We start from the raw sequence: 22813 nt of genomic DNA, 5'->3' as shown, positions 1-22813 counted from the left end.
ACAAGACAATAATTTCATTGTAAAAGTATATACATCATCCTAATTCGAATATTGTAACCTTTTGTAACTGAAACATCTTCCTCCTAAAAGTTGCCTTCAGCTCCAATTCAATTAAATTATATGTATCATATATATATATATATATATATATCTTGTAATGGCGTTTCAAATCTCACAAGGACTACAGCCCATTTTAAAATAAGGAATAAATGCACTAATAGTCTTCGATAGATGTGTTGTGTCATTTTGGTCCGTTATGTTCCAATTGTGTTAATTTATTCTTTGAAATTTGCAATGGGTGTTTATGTAGTACCTACACCTAATGTTGTGCCAAATTATTAACGAAATTGAGGGTATCACTAATGGATACAAATGGTATTATGGGAAGAACCACGTGACTAATTACACTAATAGTTCCTAAAGTTTCAATGTGTTATCAGGAATCATTTGTTAATTAGTTTGGCAAGCCCTCAATTTCATTAATGATTGGGAATAATGTTACATTACATCTAGGAACTGCATAAACATGCATTTCATATCCGAAAGACTAAATTGCCATATATTAGGGACAATAACTAGTCCTTATATAGTAATGAATAAATGCATTGGTCTCAACTCATCTCCATGTAGTTTATGGTGATATATGATAGGCATGGGGCGGAGCAATTTGTGTATGTTTAGGCTCATCCTCAAGGAGTATCTTCTTGCAAGGAAATGACAGTTTCAAAGGCTCCAACAAGTGCTTTAACCTTGTTTTTTCTCTCCTCTCGAAGCTTGCTGGCTGTCTCCTCGATCACATCATTGTATGCTTGAGAGTGAGAATGAGAATTTGTCTTCCCTTGTACTTTTACGTGTCCTCCTTGTTGAAGAAGCTCTGTTGTTGCCTCTCCTTTTGTTTCTTCTATGCCTCCTTCGCTTGTAACTAGAACCGTATGGCTAGCATCACGATCTTCCTCTTCTTGATGATCTCTCTCCTTGGACTCTATTGTTTTGCTTCCTTCTTCATTGACAATTTGTTGCTGCTCTTCCTTCTCCTTCTTTTCTTTCTCCTCCAAGAACTTGTCCTCTTTTGCACTAGTCTCTTCATTCTCCTTCTCCTCCAAGGACTTCTCGCCTTTTGCACTAGTCTCTTCTCCTTCCAAATTGGTTACAAAACTCTCTTCTACTTTCAACTCTGGGTGATTCCTTTTGTCACTGTAGATTTCATCTTTGTCATGAACTTCTCTTCCTAATTTATGATGGTTGTTTTTAATGCAGCTAGAGCTAGACCTACAACTGGTTTCTTCAGCTTCTCCTTCCACCATATTAACATCTAGACATAATGCATTTTGATCTTCTAAGGAAATTGTCCCCTTAAGCTCATAAGGTTGGATATTAATATTCACATCCTCATGTTGGTTTTTCTCCGGTTCAGCTAATTCTACAATTGATACATCGACCACATGTTCCTTATTATTATGATCTTTTTCCAGTAGTCTTGGAATAATATCAGTTGCAAATTCAATATGCTTGCTTTCAAACTTTACCAAATCTTCTTCAACGTCATTAGTAACTAATGAATATTCTTGATCTTCTTCTTGGTGGCATTCATCAAGCAATATTAGAGGATTATCATCTGTTTCTGGAAATCTACCAGTAGTAGTACTACTTGCAGCAGTAGGAGCTTTGGTTGATGCAGCAGTATCCGTAACAATAGTAACACTACATGGAGTAGCATTTTTTTGCTTCTTATTAATGCCGGTGTACGTGCCTGTAGTGCTCTTCTTAACATTACTACTACTACTATTACTGCTACTACTAGTCATAGTAGGTGATCTTGTGTTTACTACCATTGATGAGTGAGATTTTTTGACGTCCTCACCATGAATGGGAGCTTTCAACAACTTCTCTTGGCGCTGGTGGTGGTGGTGGTGGGGTTTTGGCAGAGAAGAGGTTCTTTGTACAGTAGCATTGGATAATGAAGAAGATTTGAGTTTTCTCTCATTCATTGTGATGGTGGGATTAACAAAAGTATTTGCTTTCTGTAAAAGAGAATTAGGTGATGGAGGCTTGTCAAGGGATCTTCTTCTGTCGAGATAAGGAGTGGGCTTTTGCGTCTCGGTGGCCGTAGTGTTAATAATATTGGAATTAGGTGATGGAGGCTTGTCAAAGGATCTTCTTCTATCGAGATATGGAGTAGGCTTTTGGGTCTGGGTGGCCGTAGTGCTATTAATATTAGAATTAGGTGATGGAGGCTTGTTAAAAGATCTTTTTCTGTCAAGATTGGGAGTGGGCTTTTGGGTCTGGGTGGCCATAGTATTATTAATATTGGAATTGGAAGCTGAGGCTTGTTTCTTGCCATGAATATGATTAGAAATAGAAGAAGAATCAAGGCTCGAGCTTTTGGTAGCCCTCAGGTAGTTTGGAATGCGCTTGGAGTTCAAATTCTCGGATGGGGTTGCAACATGTTTATTATGTTTATGATCATCAGGAAGACCAATGCCATCAACAGATGCATTTGGATTTCTTTTACTTTGTATCGTCGTCCCATGATGATGTTGATGATGATGATGATCAGTACTGGTAGTATGTTTGGGATATGAAGGAGATGTTCCCCCCTTCTTCTTCCCAGGACTTTGCTCTTTCCCTTGTGTTTGTGTTTCCATCAATTAATATTTAACAATTCTCAAAAGAACCTGCATCCATAGTGTTAAGTGCAATTGAGAGAGAGAGAGAGAGAGAGAGAGCACATTTGAATTTCGAGGTATAAAGTTACACATTAACTAGATACTAAAACAACAAAGCTGCGTGAAGACATTCAAGTTATGGATGTTTTGCTCCTTCTTCTTCTTCTTCTTCTTCTTATTATTCTTTTCTATAAAGTGCACTGCCCATATTTTGTTGGCACAAGCAAGTTGTAGAAGCAAATATTTGTCAAAGTTCATATAACGTCATTCTCCTTTAAATAATTTGTAGAAACAGTATATGAGGTTAATGTGTTCTACACAATGATTTATTAGTCTAGCTCCGGAAGATTCCTCCAAATCTATGGCACAATAGCACGGAAGGTATTGTTATGTTATGAGATTTGTTAATTTTTTAATTAATAATATATGAGGGTTGCAATTGGTGATTACCCTATCCCTATACTTAATTTTTGTTTCCATACGCTACTATTACAAAATCTAACGGTTTCGATTGGGTAAATTACACTTTGTACTCTTACACTTTCTATCAAATTTCACTTTGGTCTATATATATGAAATCATGACAGTTAATTCCCTACACTTCTAGTAAAATCTCACTTTGGTCTCTACACATGAAATTGTGACAGTCAACCCCCTGTATTTTTGGTCAAATCTCGTTTTGGTCCCTACACAAATGTCAATGTCCCATTTCTGTTACTTAATTGTTTAAATCTTTAACAGAATATAATTATGTGACAAGAATGTAACTACGACATGAGGGTAAGAGAGAAAAATCATCTACATTTTCCACCAATACACAATTTGTCCTAAAATTTACATTAAATTATGACTATATTAGGTTAAAACAAAATAAAGATTGTGAACGATTAAAAAAATGAATTAGGATTTTGCATAAATTGAAATCATGAAACTCTGTTTTCACAGTAACATAATTTTCTATATATTCATATTCCTTTCTTTTTTATTTCTTTTTTTCTTCAGAAACTCTATTTTCTTGCCTCTTCGTTCCAATTTTTAGCATTTGAACATATATATATATATATAGGGAAAATTATGCAAATAGTCTCTGTAGTTTATACGATGTGTCAATTTGGTCCCTATAGTTTCAATTTGCTCGATTTTGCTTCTTAATTTAACGGATTGTGCCATTTTAGTTCAATAAATAACGGTTGTTAAGTTAATTTAACGAAAAGTTAAATAATGTGTTAATTTGATCTCTGTATTTTCCACAATGTGTCAATTTAGTTTCTGTCAAAATCGAGAAAATTAAAACTACAGGGACTAAATTGACACATCGTGTAAAGTACATGAACTAAATTGACACATTGTTTGACCTTCCGTCAAATTAACTTAACAACCGGTATTTATTACACTAAAATGACACAATCCATTAAATTAAGGGGCAAAATCGAGCAAATTGAAACTACATGGATCAAATTGACACATCATGTAAACTACAGGGACTATTTGCATAATTTACCCATATATATATATATATATATACATTGTAGTATATAACTCTCATATAAGACAGTGTATTGGTGGGAAATATGAATAATTTTCCTCTCTTACCCTTATTTCGTAGTCATATTTTTGTCACATATTTGGATTTTCTTAAAGATTTAAAAATGAAGTAAAGAAGGGAGACAATGACACTTGTGTAGGGAAGTGAGATTTGAGCAAAAATATAAGGGGTTGATTGTCACGATTTTATGTGTAGAGACCAAAGTAAGATTTGATTAGAAGTGCAGGAGGTTGTCTATTATGATTTCATGTGTAGGAGCCAAAATAAAATTTAGTACAAAATACAGAAGTGCAAAGTATAATTTGTTCGCTTTCAATTTATTATCTATGAAGCATACTCATACTATTTACAAAGTAGTCATTTATGTATGGCATCCATATTAGACACTGATAGTTTGTAGATTTTCACATATATGTGTTTTGTACTTTCCAAATGCATCAACAATTGTAAATAAATTTTAAAATTTTAAACAGGTATTGGATACTTTCTTAATATTATAAGGATCAGAGCTATGTTGCAATTAAGATGTGACATGCATGTCTGGTGTAGAATTAGAATATAATTGTTATTCTATAAAAAAGAAAAGCAGGAAAGAGAATATAATTTTTATAATAAATACAAGAATAGTTTGCAATACTTTTCATATCATCAGTGAAAAAAACTTAAGAAATAGTGAAAATAAAGCATTTCCAATTTGTGTCATCACCATGGCCAGGGCCAATCTCTCAGGATAAAGAACAGCTAACAAAATATTTATTTATTTTTTTTTTTCTTAACATAAAAGAGTAATAAAAGGAAAGAAAAAACTATATAAATATTCATATTGAACTAACAAATATAAGGCCACAACAGTTCAAAGCTTTCCATCTAAGGAATACAAGAATAAATAAATCTCTCCTACCAAACAAACATCTAATAAGTAATATAATGAAAAATAAAAACCAACAAAAATTTAGAAATTAACCTTAAGTTTGCAATAATCATGAACACATACAAGGAGGAAGTAAAACAGAAAACATGCATATATAAACACGAGAGAGAGAGAGAGAGAGAGAGAGAGAGAGAGAGAGAGAGAGAGAGAGAGAGAGAGAGAGAGAGAGAGAGAGAGAGAGAGAGGGGAATCATACCTTGCAAAAAGCATAAAAAAAAAAAAAAGCAAAGAGAGCCTTCTTCCATGGAAGAATTAATTAGAGAAAGTTCAATGATTTAAGGATATGGATGTATATGAAGGATTGTAATAATGGAAGAGTGAGATAAGTTTGGGGGTTTGGCCTTTGGTTGGTTGGTTGGTTGATAATAAGAGCGTGAATTAAGCATGACCCCAAAGTGACAATGTTGTGTTTGTAGGACAACACTAACACAAAAAATAAAGAAAGCTATTTGTGATCATCAATTGATCACAAACCAATTGATATAGTTGGGGAGAGAGAGGTTGACCGTTTCAAAACCATTACTTGTGATAAGTGTTATTTATTTAAAAATATTTTATAAATTAATAAATTTTATAATTTAAAATAAGACATACTATAATAGCATGATAAATTCCACAATAACAAGTAAAAAAACTATAAATTTTATTAATTTGTATAGAATTACTCCTCTGTTTAATTACTTAAGGTGGAAAATTTGTTAATTGTTTTTTTATGGTACTAGTTGTGATGTCCCGGGTCTTCGACCCTGTCACATCCCAAATCCAGGTAAGACCGGCCATGGCCCACAGGGCCTTAGCCCAAGGCACACATAAGCCTAAGCATTAATCCATAATCACATTGAACAACTATACAAAAGTCCAGTAACAAAAAAAACCAAACTCAATCCAGTGACATGCCACAAGTACAAACGGCAAAACCAACCGTAATCAATACCATCCAAACTTATGGGATATAAACAGTCCACATATCAAAATAATCCTAAATGAACCTCAATAAAAATAAAAATAAATATGCACAAACTTGACATAACAATCTAAAACAAAATAAATGAATGTCTTAGAGGTCCATGCAATTAAGTTCTCGCTACGCCATAAGTCCACCCTAAGTCCTTCTAACACCTGGAATTGATAAACAATAAAGTCAGTTGATAGCTCAGTGAATAGCAATATGGATAGTACATACAGTTTTGAAAATAGGGATCAATTCCAAAATAAGATATATATCACAGAAACTAGATTGGTATACAGTTTGGTCAAGACAATTTGTTTCAAAAAAAAAAAGGTTCCACAGTTCAACAATTAAAATACTCATGTCTCTTAAGAACATGATAAATGACATTTTTCACTTAAAACTGGTTATAACATGAACACCAATAATTTTCTGGATATCAAGAATAACAAGTAACATGCCACACAATTCTCAAGGTTATAAGCCCCGTTGGATCCAATACCGAACTAAGAGTCATCCTTAGGGTGGCAACCCGGGCCTTTTCTCTAAGATGATCCGATTGAAGGTCACCTAGCCTAATCTAGGTCTTTTCCTTACAATCGGTGAGCACTAGAGTTATCATGGCTCAACTTGGATCTGTTCCCTAGTGGCTAGAGTCACCACACACAGTGGAATAATTTTTCTGGACTAAAATATACAGATGGTCCCAATAATCAATACACATCAGTTTCGCAAAACAAGGTAGTTCACCATTATAAAAATAAGACCAAAACAAATAGTTTACAGTATGCCAAGTTCATACATGTTTCAGAAATAATTTGATATCATTGATAATATAATAATTTATCAAAACAGTTTAGTTCTGAAACAACAATTAAATTTTCCAACAGTTCAAGGTAGGGGAACATTTATAAAAATATGTAGCATGAAACTGCTCACCTGAAAACGAAATAATATAATCCTCGAATAGAGTATGAAAGTCCAACTAGTGCCCTGAATCAAGTATGAAGACTACACGTCACTACTAATTTAAAAATACTAAAGAGAATAATAAACTAAGTGCCTCACACTAAAGCGCACTAACACAGCTCAACCCAACTTACCGTTACTCTTAAATATTACCTAAGCTTATGTTCTTCAAGGTCTAAAATTACCCAAGACATGGGTTCAGATCGAAACTTAATTTAAAGTAATTTTAAGATAAAACAGAGTTTTAAACAAGTTTTCCCAATCTATTCACTAACTTTGAAAATTACAAAACACACTCCACGTTGTTCAAAAAATTCCAAAACCCTCCAGATATCAACTAATATATCCTAAGTTTCAAATTCAATTGGTTTCACTTGATTTGCTTATCAAAACAATTATTTACAATTAATTATATCCAAACAGGTTATTTTCTATAGCACTTTTAAGAAATTAATAGTTCTCTTAGTATACACGAACAATCAATGCGAGGCCAAAAATGTAAGAAACTAGACTCGTAACCAGTTCTAATGACACTGATTTGGTAATTTTTGGATTTATACTCAAAGAGAACGACACTTTCAAAATTACTGTTTTACACCAGTTTTCTAAACAGATTTGAATGCACCAGTTAATATAGATTTTTACTCTCAAAATTATGAGAAAATTCAAATATGCAATTCAATATGTAATTAATCTACTGTAAAAATTTCAGTTCATAATTCATTCATTTGATATGGTTTCTTGATTTTTAAAATTTGTGATTTTGTACAGAATTTTTAAACTAAGAATTACTCTCATTCTTTATACATAGATTTAACTCCTCAGATTTCTTAACAGGATATCTATATACAAAATACATAAATCTACAGCCTCTCCATCAATGAACTAAATAAGAATAGAGTAAGAATAAAGAACAAAAACAAAAGGAAGAAGAAAGATAAAGACCTACCACACACCAAAAAATCCTTCCTTGTTTGCAACCCCCCCCCCTTCCCCCCTTTTTTTTCCCTTCTTCTTCTCTGTCACGACCCCAAACCGCCCCTAGTAGTTTGGTGCCGTGATGGCCAGTAATCCGTAATTACCGAAGGCCAACTTTCAAAAACTTAACACAATCAGAGTATAATAATCGGGGCTAACCAATGCGGAAGCAATAATCTAAAATACAAGCGGTCCATAAGAGCTGTGCGTAGATCAAAAGCAATGCCAAACATTTCCAATTAACTTTACAAGTTGAATACAACAAAGCAAGATATGTGTTACATCTTGATCAAAAGGCTTCTTGAGCCGACATATACAAAAGACAGCAATTACAAGCCAAGAAGCATGATTTTCAAGATTTGCCGACATGCAATGAAGGGCATCGCCGACGTAAATACAAAAGTAAAGCCGACATAAGTACGAATCCAAAACAAGCATCCAAAACGATCTAGGCGTCGCCGCCGTCCTGCTCATCACCTACATATATATAGAGGGGTGAGTACAAATACTCAGTGAATGGTACTCATAATAAAGGTTTTGCATGAATATAGCCGAGGTCCTTCAAAACGAAACACATCAAACTTTAGCAAGACGAGGGATGAACCGTATTCATCAATCAAATATTACAAGTATCCAAAGATGTTTACTGACATAGGCAAAACAAGGGATGAACCGTATTCATCGTCAAGTATCATAACATCGGCGAAGCAAGGGATGAACCGTATTCATCAATCAAATATCATAACATCGGCGAAGCAAGGGATGAACCGTATTCATCAATCAAGTGTTACAACATCGGTGAAGCAAGGGATGAACCGTATTCATCAATCAAGTATCATAACATCGGCGAAGCAAGGGATGAACCGTATTCATCAATCAAGTATCATAACATCGGCGAAGCAAGGGATGAACCGTATTCATCAATCAAGTGTTACAACATCGGCGAAGCAAGGGATGAACCGTATTCATCAATCAAGTATTACAAGTCTCAAGGGTTACTTAGGCCCGTAGCCCGATTTAACAAGGACCGTATCCTTTTATACTTGGCACTGCGAAAGTTTAGAGTCCTCCAGCACAAGGGACTTATGTTACTTAGGCCCGTAGCCCGATTTAACAAGGACCGTATCCTTTAATACTTGGCACTGCGAAAGTTTAGAGTCCTCCAGCACAAGGAACTTTCCGAGGATAACAATCAAAACAAGGCTATTTATTCATGCTTAGCAAATACCCACGTCAAAACAAACAAAACAAGATTTATCAAAAGCAAGTGTAACATAGCTTTACTAGAAATACCACTCACCTAGTTCTTCAGGTGTAGACTCAAAGCAAATATCAAGGACCTACAATCACAAGGCAAGTCACATTCTCAAAGCAAGCTCTATAAGCATGCAAATGATCTCGGCATTCTTGCCAGATCCAAGTCAAAGACAAAGCAAAACAAGCTGGAAGCTTAATCACTGCTCCCGTTTTAAGAAAACACACTGGGTACCATCCAGATCCTTGCTGAGGTCCCACACATCCTTGCCGAGGTGTGGTCCCGCTGGCCTTAACCAAAAGCAAAGTCGGGAAAAACCTGGGTTTCCTTTTTAATAACATGAAGAATATGACGAATATGAATATGAGGAAGATGAATGCAAGATCAAAGCTTGTTACAAAATCTGAGATTTCGTGCCATGAGTTCGAAACATGGACCTGGGTACCCATACAAGAAGGTTATGCAAGAATAAACACAAAACATGATTTTCGTTCCAAGCTTTTCGATCAAAACGAGACTTTCTTCAAAAACACATGAAAACCATTTTCTCTTTCCAAAACTAACTTCAAAACGATGCATGACATGCAAAACAGATCCGATCATGCAATGCAGCTAGATAATCCATAACAACATTCAAAGTAGATCAAGAATCTTACCCCAAATCTTGAATCCAACGGTTCAAACCACGAAGATTAAGCTTGGAAGACTCACTCTCACTCAAGAACTCCTCTTCCTTCTCTCTAGAGCTTCTCTCTCTAAAACAAAGATTTGAGACCAAAATGACTTGTTTCTAAGTCTGCCGGCTGTCTTAACAACTAGCTCGGACACGTGGTGCTACCGGGTTGGTTCAGCTCAAAAAGGTGGTTGATTGATAAGACAAATCTCTGACAAAGCGTATGCAGCAAGCTCGGTAAAACACATCGGCAAGAATTGACATCGGCTCAAATCAAGGATCCGGCAACAGGATAACAAAACATCGGCTAGGGAGGATGACGCTTGACTAAGCTGTGCCACACCTTGGCCGGGGCGTGCCACATCTCGGCCTAGGCCATACCTTCCTGCGAACAAGGTTCACTGGGTGCAAAACATCTCGGCAATAAATGCCCGAGGTGAAGATGGGGGTCGACCAAGGTCTCAAAACAGTTCTAAGTACAAGGGTTCAAAGGCGAACTAAGCTCAAGGCGACCTCGGCCACACGCACATACTAAGCAAAGAACAAAATCATGCAAGCAACTTTAAGCAAATCAAGGCAAGACAAAACCTTCAAATTAACATAACAAAGCAAGATCATGCAAGAATGTATGCAAGTATGACAAGAGTAAGGTGAGGGTTGTTACATTCTCTCTCAACCTCTCTCTCTCCCGTGGCTGCTACTACTGTTGTAAAAATTGTATTAGGCTGTTGCTGCTCTCTTGTGTTTAGGCAACCTAGGGTTACATTATGTATTTAAATAAAATGCCCTAAAATATTATCTTTTGTTTTAATTTATTTTCTCTCTCCATTAATTTAAATAAATTACAAATATTATTAAATCAAAATATGCTTACTAATTTGTCACTAATTTTTTTTATTTTTTTAAATAATAAATCTTGTCACTAAGCTAAAGACTTTCACCATAAATTTATTCTAGGTTTTAAAATTAATTAAAAGACCCTCAAATAATACTTAATTTGCACTTTAGGATTCAACATCAAAATATTTGAGATTGTAAAATTATTATTATTTAATTATTTACTTCATTTTTATATTTAGGTTCTCACATTCTGTCCCCCTAAAAGAAAAGTTTCGTCCTTGAAACTAACCTAAGTAAATCATCAGAATAGATGTGGGTACTTCTCGCGTATCTCATCTTCGCGTTTCCAAGTTGCCTCTTCAACTAGATGATTACGCCACAGTACTTTAACCAATTTAATGGCCTTTGTACGCAACATTTTCTCTTCCGAATCCAAAATCTGAATAGACATCTCCTCATACGAAAAATCCTCTCTAATTTGACGCGGCTCATAATCTATCACATGCAATGGATTGTGCACATATTTTTTCAATATAGACACGTGAAACACATTATGTACTCCTGCCAACCTGGGGGGTAGAGTAACACGATACGCAACCTCACCAACCTTCTTCAATACCTCAAATGGACCAATGTATCTAGGACTCAACTTTCCTTTCTTTCCAAACCTGATGACTCCTTTCCATGGTGATACTTTCAAGAATACCATATCCCTCACATGAAACTCTAAATCTCTCATACGATGATCAACATAACTTTTTTGTCTACTCTGAGCAGTCAATAATCTCTCTCTGATGGTGATAATTTTCTGTGTAGCATCCTCCACCAAATCTCGTCCCAACATTTGCATCTCACCAACCTCATACCAACACAAAGGAGACCTATACTTCCTCCCATACAAAGCCTTATAAGGAGCTACTCCCAAACTAGAATGATAACCATTATTATACGCAAACTCCATAAGCGGCAAATAATCATCCCAATTACCTCTTCACTCCAAAGCACAAGCCCTCAACATATCCTCAAGGGTTTGAATAGTCCTCTCCGATTGCCCATCTATCTGAGAGTGATAAGCTGAACTAAAATTTAACCGAGTACCCATAGCTGACTGTAACGCACCCCAAAACTTAGACACAAAACGAGGGTTCCGATCTAACACTATTGACACAGGTGCACTATGTAATCTAACAATTTCCTTCACATACAACTATACAAATCGAGCTAGAGAATAGTTCATCCGAACTGTAATAAAATGCGTTGACTTGGTTAATATATCCACAACTACCCAAACTACATCGTGATTACTACTAGTACGAGGTAATCCGCACACGAAATCCATGGTAACATGATCCCACTTCCACTCTGGTATAGGTAAGGGTTGTGGTTTCCCTACGGGTTTCTGATGTTCTACTTTAACCTGTTGACACACCAAACATTGAGCCACAAATTCTGCAATATCTCTCTTCATACCATTCCACCAAAAATGTTCATAAAGATCCCGATACATCTTAGTGCTTCCAGGATGAATGTTGTAACTAGAACTATGTGCCTCTGTCATAATCTCCTTCCTCAAATCACCACCAGCAAGAACACAAATTTGGCTACGGAATCTAAGCAACCTATCATCACTAACCACAAAGTCTACATGCTTACCCTCTGCCATCTCTCCTTTAATACGCTCACACTGGAGGTCAATCTCTTGAGCTAAACGAATCCGTTCTCTCAAGGTCGGCTAAACTGTCAATTGACTACAATAAACCCTATCACCAGGCGTAACAACCTCAAGCCTCAAACGTCTCATGTCTTCCATCAAACAACTCTCAATAAACAAAGCAGCTACATCTCCAACTGCGACCTTTCTACTTAAGGCATCTGCAACCATATTTGCCTTCTCCAGATGATATAAAATATTCACATCGTAATCTTTTAGTAACTCAAGCCATCTTCTTTGCCTCGAATTTAGTTCCTTCTGTGTGAAAATATACTTCAAACTTTTATGATTAGTGTAAATCTCACATGACTCTCCATACAAATAATGTCGCCAGATCTTAAGAGCAAAAATCACTGCTACTAACTCCAAGTCGTGCGTAGGATAATTTCTCTCATATACTTTCAACTGTCGTGATGCATAAGCAATCACATTCCCATGTTGCATGTGCACACATCCTAAACCCTGTCATGAAGCATCACTATAAATTACAAAACCACCCCCTTTTTGTCGTTAAGGCAAGGATTGGAGCTGATGTCAACCTCTGTTTAAACTCTTAGAAGCTACGCTCACAATCATCATTCCACTCAAACTTTACCCCTTTCCTAGTGTGATTGGTAAGTGGCAAAGCAATATGGGAGAATCTTCCACAAACCGTCTATAATAACCAGCAAGCCCTAGAAAGCTGCGTACCTCTATCATAGAAGTAGGTCGTGACCACTCAACAATTGGCACCACCTTTGTGCTCTCTACAGATACCCTATCTTTACTCACCACATGACCCAAAAAGGATACATTGCTCAACCGAAATTCACACTTCTTAAATTTTACATACAGTCTCTTCTCCCTAAGGATCTATAGTACTACCCGCAAATGTTGCTCATGCTCCTCCTTACTCCTCGAATAAATTAGGATGTCATCAATAAACACTACCACAAATTTATCCAGTTGGGGTTTAAATACTCTGTTCATCAAATCTATGAATGCGGCTGGTGCATTTGTGAGACCAAAAGGCATCACCAAGAACTCATAATGCCCATAACGGGTTCTAAAAACGGTCTTAGGAACATCTTCATCCCTTACCTTCATCTGGTGATAGCCTGACCTCAAGTCAATCTTAGAGAATACTTGAGCTCCTTGCAACTAGTCAAATAGATCATCAATGCGTGGCAAATGATACCTATTCTTCACTATGACTTTGTTCAGTTCTCTATAATCAATATACAATCTCATAGACCCATCCTTTTTCTTCACAAATAACACAGGTGCTCCCCAAGGTGAAATGCTAGGCCTAATAAAACCTTTTTCTAACAACTCCTGTAACTGAGTTTGTAACTCCCTTAACTCCAACAGTACCATTCTATAAGGCACTTTAGAGATAAGTGCTATGTCAGGGACCAAGTTAATGGAAAATTCTACCTTACAATCTAGAGGAAGTCCGGGTAGATCCTTTGGAAAAACATCAACACAATCACTCACTACAGGCAACTCCTTTAACTTCTATTCTAACAGTTCAATACTCACCAAACAAGCTAAGTGTCATGACCCAAACCCGCCTCTATAAGTTTAGCGTTGTAACCGGCCAGTAATCCGTAATTACTGAAGGTCTGTTTTACAATAATGACAATAATACAATATAAAGGGTCTAGTGGAAACCAATCAATAATACCAAATACCGTCCAATGAGCTGTGGGGACTTAAATGAACAAAACAAATTTAACACACCTGGAATTATACAAACACTTAAGTCCATAACACACATGTGTTCATAACAAAACATATGCGAGGGAATTAAATACCATTGCCAAAAACAGTTAACGAAACCCTATAAACATTCTTATCTCATAAACACAATGTCAAAAGTGTGAATTTGAATCACCCAATAAATCCTTGACACATGTTGGCTTGGAACCTCGCGGTGAGACACAATAGCTGGCTTGACAAAATAAGGGTTTGGGTCGATGCCACTAACTTTGATCCGATACTCGATCACCTACATATATATAATAAATAGTGAGCTAAAGCCCAATGAATAACAAATGTGTAAAGAGGTTAAGAATGATGTCCTTACAATCTTTGAAACAATCGATTATCATTAGAACATTTCAATCGTTATCATTGCGAATCAATCGTTCAATTCAATCAATCATATTCACATAGGCCATACGTGATACATCCAATAGCAACAATACAATAGGTCTTATAAAGACCAAACAATCAATTGATGGCCATCAAATAATAACAATAGTTCCAAGATTTGGAACTGACAGAGATCTCTATAACAATAGCAATATCAATAACAATAATAATAACAATACACTATGGATGCCACGAATACAATTCAAAAGAGGATCATCATTCAATTGATAAAAAGTAACCATTTAGAAACAATATAATTTATCATTTAGAAAATAAATACAATTCAAACATAGCTTTACAACATTGTTACTCACACTGAGCTCCTCGATACACGGATGATAAGGCACTAAAGATGTGGCGTCTGACCTAACATACAAGTTCAAGCACAACGATTCAATGATATTCATATCGCTAGTCAATTCTATTTGATTCGGTTGTTACTTATTCGATAACTACTCGTCTTTACTAATTCGGTTCTAATTATTCATTTATACACTCTAATGCACTCGTGAGATGCAAATGATCATGAAAACACTTTAAAAACTATGCAAACAGAGGCTCGGAAAGGGGAAAAGAGGAGCGAAAAGCAAACCGGGACTGCCCTGTTGGCCGCACGTGCAGTGGCCTTGGCCGCATGAGCGGTGGTCTAACAGAATGCTCTCCTGAGTTCATGAAGGTTGGCCGCTCAAGCAGGGGCCCAGGCCGCTCGAGCGGTCTGGGTTGAAATGGTTGTCGAAATCTGCTCTACCGAGGCAGTGCATAACCTTGCAAATTCAAGTTTATTTTTATGCTATATGCTCTCAAAACTTAACTTAACACTTTTAAAAGAAACATATTTGATTCGAAACACAATTCATGATTTCAATTCACAACTCAAATCCATAGAAAGATTTAAATTCTTAACCTTTAACCATTAATACAAAATTATTTACTATACACATTGAGCTCTAAATTGTGAATGCATGAAGCTTCTTTCTTTGATTTTCATGGAGTTTCCTCCTAAAGTCAGAACTTATGCAAAACATCAAAAGAATGAGCATGCAATTCAAGAATTATGCCATGCATGTAGCTATCTTAAGTTATATTTCTCATTTTGTCCATTAAAAGTCATGCATGTATTACCTCTTCATTATATGAGCCAAAATTGTAATTCCTCATCAATTATGCTAATTTAAACTTCAATCTTTAAAGATGGTGGGTAAACAGTCTCTACCTCAAGAAATTGGAGAGAAAAACCTACCTGGCTTTGATGCTTATGGAGGATTCAAGACAAGACTTCAATTTCTTTCTAAGTTCTTCTCTTCTTCTTGAGCACAAAGCTCTTTCTCCTATTCTTACTCTCACTCTCACACACTCTCTCTCTACGTGTATTTGTTAGAATTCAACAATGACCACCACATACCCCCTTACCTAGCAAATAAATGAGTAGTTCTAATATACTAATAATTTATTTCCTTTTCAATTTTATGAGGAGGGTTAAAGCTTAATTAGTCTCTAATTAATTTTTATACATTGAGAAATACAAATTTAGTCAACTTAATCAAATTCACCTAAAATAAAATTAGGCCTAATCATATTATGATCTTAAGTACACTAGATTAAATTATACTAATGTGTATTTGGCTCTAATTCGTATCCAATTATTTAATTCTAACTTGTTAAAATTAGCGAGTCAGACAGGTTTAATTTTCATTCTAACCTATCTGTTCGAACAATACAATTCAATAAATCTCATAACAATCAATAACACTTAATCACATAATTAACATGTAGGAATATAATTAATAGTTGCAATTAATGCTCAATTCAATCACAGACAATTTCAGTTTCAAAGTTGTGACCTTAGCATGTAATTTTCCAATTCGGGCAGATATGCACAAATTAAATTACTTGGCACTTAGTTTAATTAGAATGAACACATAATTAATCAATTAAAATCACGATTAGCAAGTCTGGGTCATCACACTAAGTAACCATGACACCTTTTCTCAACATTCGGTTAGCCTGAAGAGAAGAAATAAAACAGAAAGAAGACCCTTTCTCATCTCCCTGAAAGAAAAACTCATGTTGCCCCGACATAGCAAAAACTACCCCCTTCCTAAAACAATCAACAGAGGCATGATGTTTCGTCAACCAATCCATCCCCAAAATCACGTCAAAATCCTTCATCTCTAAAGAAATCACATCCGCTAGAAAAATTCTATCATCCATCTCTATCTCACAAGATCTACAGACATCTCCCAATACAACTGTTTCTCCTAATGGAGTAGACACGGTAATACAAACATCAAAGGCTCACAAGGAATAGACATTCCGTGTAGATATCTAGGTGCCAACTCTTAACCTTCAAAATGAAATCAAGAAAAGCTTAACACAAGCTTAAACAAAACTAACTTAACCATACACTACTAAGGAATATAGGGACTCGGACCTCGTCTAAATGATGAAATGCAAGACATGTAACTCGATAAACCTACAACTCTGATACCACAATTGTCACACCCCAAACCCGAGTATGACCGGTCGTGGCCCACAGGGCTTTAGCCCAAGGCACACGTAAGCCTAAGCACTAATCCATAATCACATTGACCAATTATACAAAAGTCCAATAATAATATAAAAAAAAACAAACAAACAAACTCAATCCGGTGACATGCCACAAGTACAAACGGCAAAACCAACCGTAATCAATACCATCCAAACTTATGGGATATAAACAGCCTACAAATCAAAATAATCCTAAATGAACCTCAATAAAAATAAAAAGAAATTTGCACAAACTTGACATAACAATCTAAAACAAAATAAATGAATGTCCTAGAGGTCCATGCAATTGAGTCCCTGTTACACCATAAGTCCACCCTAGGTCTTTCTAACACCTGGAATTGATAAACAACTAAGTCAGCTAATAGCTCAGTGAGTAGCAACATGAATAGTATATACAGTTTTAAAAATAGGGATCAATTCCAAAATAAGATATATATCACAGAAACTAGGTTGGCATACAGTTTGGTAAAGACAATCTGTTTCAAAAAGAAGGTTCCACAGTTCAACAGTTAAAATACTCATGTCTCTTAAGAACATGATAAATGACATTTTTCACTTAAAACAGATTACAATATGAACACTAATAATTTTCTGGGTACCAAGAATAACAATTAACATGCCACACAATTCTCAAGACTATAAGCCCCGTTAGATCCAATACCGAACTAAGAGTCATCCTCAGGGTGGCAACCTGGGCCTTTTCTCTAAGATGATTTGATTGAAGATCACCTAGCCTAACCTAGGTCTTTTCCTTACAATCATTGAGCATTAGAGTCATCACGGCCCAACTCGGATCTGTTCCCTTGTGGCCAGAGTCACCACACACAGTGGAATAATTTCCTTGGACTAAAATATATATAAATGGTCCCAATAATCAATATACATCAGTTTCGCAAAACATGGTAGTTCACCATTATAAATGTGAGACCAAAACAAATAGTTTACAGTATGCCAAGTTCACACATGTTTCATAAATAATTTGATTCCATTGATAATATAATAATTTATCAAAACAGTTTAGTCTTGAAACGACAATTAAATTTTCCAACAGTTCAGGGTAGGGGAACATTTATAAAAATATGTAGCATGAAACTACTCACCTAAAAACGAAATAATATAATCCTCGAATAGAGTATGAAAGTCCAACTAGTGCCCTGAACCAAGTATAAAGACTACACGCCCCGTATTTTATTACTCAGATAACATTACCAATATTCATTAATTAAGTCCAATTTACAAATGACAATTCATCCTTTGATGAAATGATGAATAATTAAATATACATGTTCCCTCTCATAATATAATAAAGACATTTACATACGAATAAAAAAAATGCCCTGAGGCTTACAATAAAAAAGAGGACACTACTCTTTACAAAAAAAATAGCACTCAGCCAAACAAACAAATGAAGTAGTACAATCCATCACTACATTACACTTATGAAATGGTAAAACCCATTGTTTGATCTTCAAATCCGAAAAGCATTCCCCGTACACATGTACAGGCAGGGGGCGAGCAACTACTAGCTCACCAAACAATCTCATATTAAAACATTAGAAGATATGTGGGTACAAAGATACTCATACATATATGTGAAATCATTTCATGTCAAACCATACGATTCTATTACATAATCTCTTAAATCCAATTTATTTAATTAACTACAACCAGTTAACTTAAATAAATAAACATGCTTCAATGGCAACATGACATCCTTTTCAATTCATTCAATTATTTCATTATCAATTGAATCAAATAATAAAACAATTCATAGTGACATCTAACAAGGCATCAAATACATTTTATACAGTCTTATGAGAAGAATGCATATGCTATGTCATGCTCAAAATATTTTTTTCATCTTTTGAAAATCTTATGCACAATGCCAATTTGAAAACACATTAATCCAACAATTTCAATAAAATTCAAAGATGGTAAATACGACTGAGGTAATCCCTAGGCTGGTGTCTGCAAGTGGACATATCGAGCACTACCAAATCCCCACTTTATCGGTCTCTCATCGAAAGGGCAGTGGTACCTCCTCTGCGCGTGTTTTCGATCTTTCACCCTAGACACTCAGGCCAACTTAAGCAACATCAAATTACACCCCCTATCAGGACTTACTAACGTATTTACCCAAAACAAATCAAAATGATCTTATTTCACCAAAAATAATTCCTTTCTCAAAACAATAGTTTTCAATTTGCAATTCAAAATCCACGATAACAATGAAATGGAATGGCAATGCAATATGTAACAATGCATTAAGATAATTCCAATTTCAATTCCACCACACAATGCTCCATTGTGATCAATTTTCATATCTCTATCAATGTAATACCATGATATAATTCCAAGAGATAATATAATAATGTCAATGTTCATGTATTTACCACATGTAAATCAACAACTTCTAATTTAGTCTTTTCAAGACAATTCAACAATATTCTTTATACACAACAAACTTCCAAAATCAAACATTTTCTTATCTTTCCAAGAATCTCATTTAAATACCCACATGAAAATCCTCTACCGGTTACCAAAATAAAAACTTCTAAACAATAGGTTCATCATTAGCAATAACATATAACACCAAGACGGGTTCAAGGTTTCATCGATTTCTAACTCACATACTTTATTAATGAAAGGTAATTACAATCTTTCCAAAACTCATCCCCATCCCAAACGTTTAATATAATCAAATTCTCATTTTCTCATGCAAGTGAAATCTCGTGATCTTCAAGTTCAATCATAATTCTCAATAAGCATAAGTGAATATCCCAACACTTAAATCAATTATACCAAAATCGTCTTTTGACTATAATTTATAAAACATAATACGAGTGTTCACTTTCCCATTATCAACATCCACCCCATCGAATTAAACCAAGAAAATAAATAATAAATAAATAAAAGTTTTGATAACTCATTTTTGTTTTAATCCAATTCATCCATTTGCTTCAAACGAGCTAAAATTACATTCTATTCTTTTCTTGTCAAAAACCACCAAACAATTCAAATATCTCATAAAAATTTTGAAGTATGAAATTATTATTATAACATTACTCAACTAGTAAAATTAGGAACCCAATACCATACCACATCAACTCAATCTCGCTTATTTCTCCAAATCTCATACTTAGTCAACTTCGTCACTTTTAATCTCATAATATTAAAGTTGGGAATTAAAAACCCAATAACACCCCTTTAATCACGAAAGATTTAAAATATTAACCAAACTAATTTAATTAATCAAATTAGTAAGTTCATTATATTCACTACTTCCAAATTAATAACACCAACTTAACCTCACATGCCTCATCCCTCTAACATAACCATATTTTCAACATAACCATTTTTCATGTCAACTTAAAGAGGTAATATTTTTCCCAAATTCTCTACCAATAACAATTTCACAACTTTTTCTAAAATTACCAAACCAACATGATATTTACATCAAAAATTATGAAATATGCTCAAGAATAACATTTTCAAGGTTATGAGTTCGAAAGTCCGCATTTCACATTTTTTTATTTTTACAAAAATGAACACAACTAAATCATCAACATATCATCTTTCATAAAATATCATGAATATAACACTTTTAGAGTTTTTAACCCCAAAACAACTCTATAATTTCAATTTAAGCATTTACTCAATATTCATCAACATTAATTTATTTTTCTCAAAAATAAATTCCAAATCAAAGATGAAAAAAAAAAATTCAACTTTATATTTGTCAAAATAAATTTTCTAATCATAATATGATGTAGACATAACCCATACAATTTTTAATTTTTATTTTCGGATTTTTTTACTAAATTACCAACACAAGATGATTTCCCCCAAAATCAAGTTCAAAATACTCATATTTTTAACATTTCACATGATTTTTCTTCTAAAAATTAACCAAACAAAAATATGAGAAATACATATATACAAAACTTCCTATAATGATATGTTTTCTCAAAATATCCCTAACATAGCTTTAATGTGATAATATGAAGAAAGTCCCTACCTCAAATATGAAGAAAAGCTAATCCTAAAATGAAAACATCACCGATCATGAATCCGAGACCACCATTGCGAAGATCCTAACGAGCTTTCCGACTTTCATTTACAACACTTTTTCAAAATCTCACTCTGAAGACTTCCACTCTAAACTTAAAGCTTAAACCAACAATGGAGGAAAAGAAAGAGAGAGAGAGAGAGAGAGAGAGAGAGAGAGAGGGGGGGAGAGGGAGAGAGCAGGAGCTCTCTGCTCCACGCCAAAGGAAAAGAAAGAAAAGGAAATAATGGAAAGGAAAGGGAAGGGAAGCAACCCCACGTGGGTTTGCTTTCCTAATAATGGGTTTTCCAAAAAATGATTTTTTTTTTTTAAAAAAATGATTTTTTTTAAAAAAAAAATACCTTCAAATTTTATAATATAAATTATAAAATGATATAATTTTTCTGACCATAAAATATAATATTTTACTCGCTACGAAATATACACATTTTCATTTCTTATAAAATATATAATTTTTCACCATATGGTACACACCATAAAATCAACTATCAAATATTTATTATAATCTTATATAATGAATAATAATAACTCCCAAGGTGGTCACTACCCATCACCTAATTAAAAAGGACCAAACAGTTAAACATGAGTTATTAAACAAACTCAGGCCTCGTTTGGGAACAGGCTAATTTAGTAATTTTTTGGCTAATTAGCTAAAAAGGTAGGTAAAAAAAACTTGTATGTTTGGGATGACTTTTTGACTAATTACGAAAAGCTGTGCAAAAAGTAGAGAGAAGCCGTAATTATTGACTTTTTGGTATGACTAATTGGCTAATTGGCTAATTTAGTAACTTTTTGGCTAATTGGCTAAAAAGGCCTCATCCCAAACGAGGCCTCAATTTAAATTAAATCTAAGTCATGGGTCCCACCCATAAGCCAAACATGGTCCAATTATATACCAAAATGGACCCAACAAATTTATCTCAAGTCATGGTCCAAACACCCAAAACTCAATTTCAAATTCTACTATAAATTAAACTGAACACTAATTAGTCTGCAAATTCTCATAAAATAAATACTCACCATTAAATTCTGAAAATTTTTTCCGACTTGCTAGACTCTTATAAGAACAACATAATAAAAATTTTCATAATTTCTGAGATCGAAAATTATATTTAAAAAAAAAATTATTACATTGAACCATTTTCGCACATAACTTTACATAACACTTCAATCCAAATATTACTCAATTAATTTATGCATTGACTATTTAAAAGAAAATATTTTGGGACATTACAGATCTAGTAAAAGTCCTCATTCTAGTCCTATTTTTATGGTAATGAATCAGGAAGAAAAATTAAGAGGAAAAACTCGTATGATAATAGATTGTAGAGCTGTAAAGAAAACAAAAACAAAAACTCATAAAAGATGGTTACAAATTGCCTAACAAAGATGTTTTAATTAATAAAATTCAGTAGTCAATTTCATTTCTGATTTGATTTAAAAGGTGGTTATTGTAACGCCCCACTACTTGCTGACCCAAGTAACTTGTGGGTCGACCAACAATACCCAAAAGCTTAAGTCCAAGTTATTCAGTAGCAAGGTA

At 34.5% G+C, this 22813-nt stretch overlaps 1 protein-coding gene across 1 annotated transcript; it reads right to left on the bottom strand.

Moving 5' to 3' along the window:
* Positions 1 to 467: 467 nt before the first annotated feature.
* LOC114259182 (uncharacterized) lies at positions 468 to 2645 on the bottom strand. Its single transcript, XM_028199178.2, has one exon. The coding sequence runs from the start codon at positions 2643 to 2645 to the stop codon at positions 690 to 692; it is 1956 nt and encodes a 651-aa protein (XP_028054979.2). The 3' UTR covers positions 468 to 689.
* Between the last annotated feature and the right edge of the window lie 20168 nt (positions 2646 to 22813).

This window comes from Camellia sinensis, chromosome 10 (genome assembly GCF_055761805.1).
Source record: "Camellia sinensis isolate YWXY chromosome 10, ASM5576180v1, whole genome shotgun sequence".
In the NCBI taxonomy this organism is placed as follows: Eukaryota; Viridiplantae; Streptophyta; class Magnoliopsida; order Ericales; family Theaceae; genus Camellia; species Camellia sinensis.
Note: the sequence above shows the minus strand (reverse complement) of the source record. Positions and strands in the feature narration are given on the sequence as shown.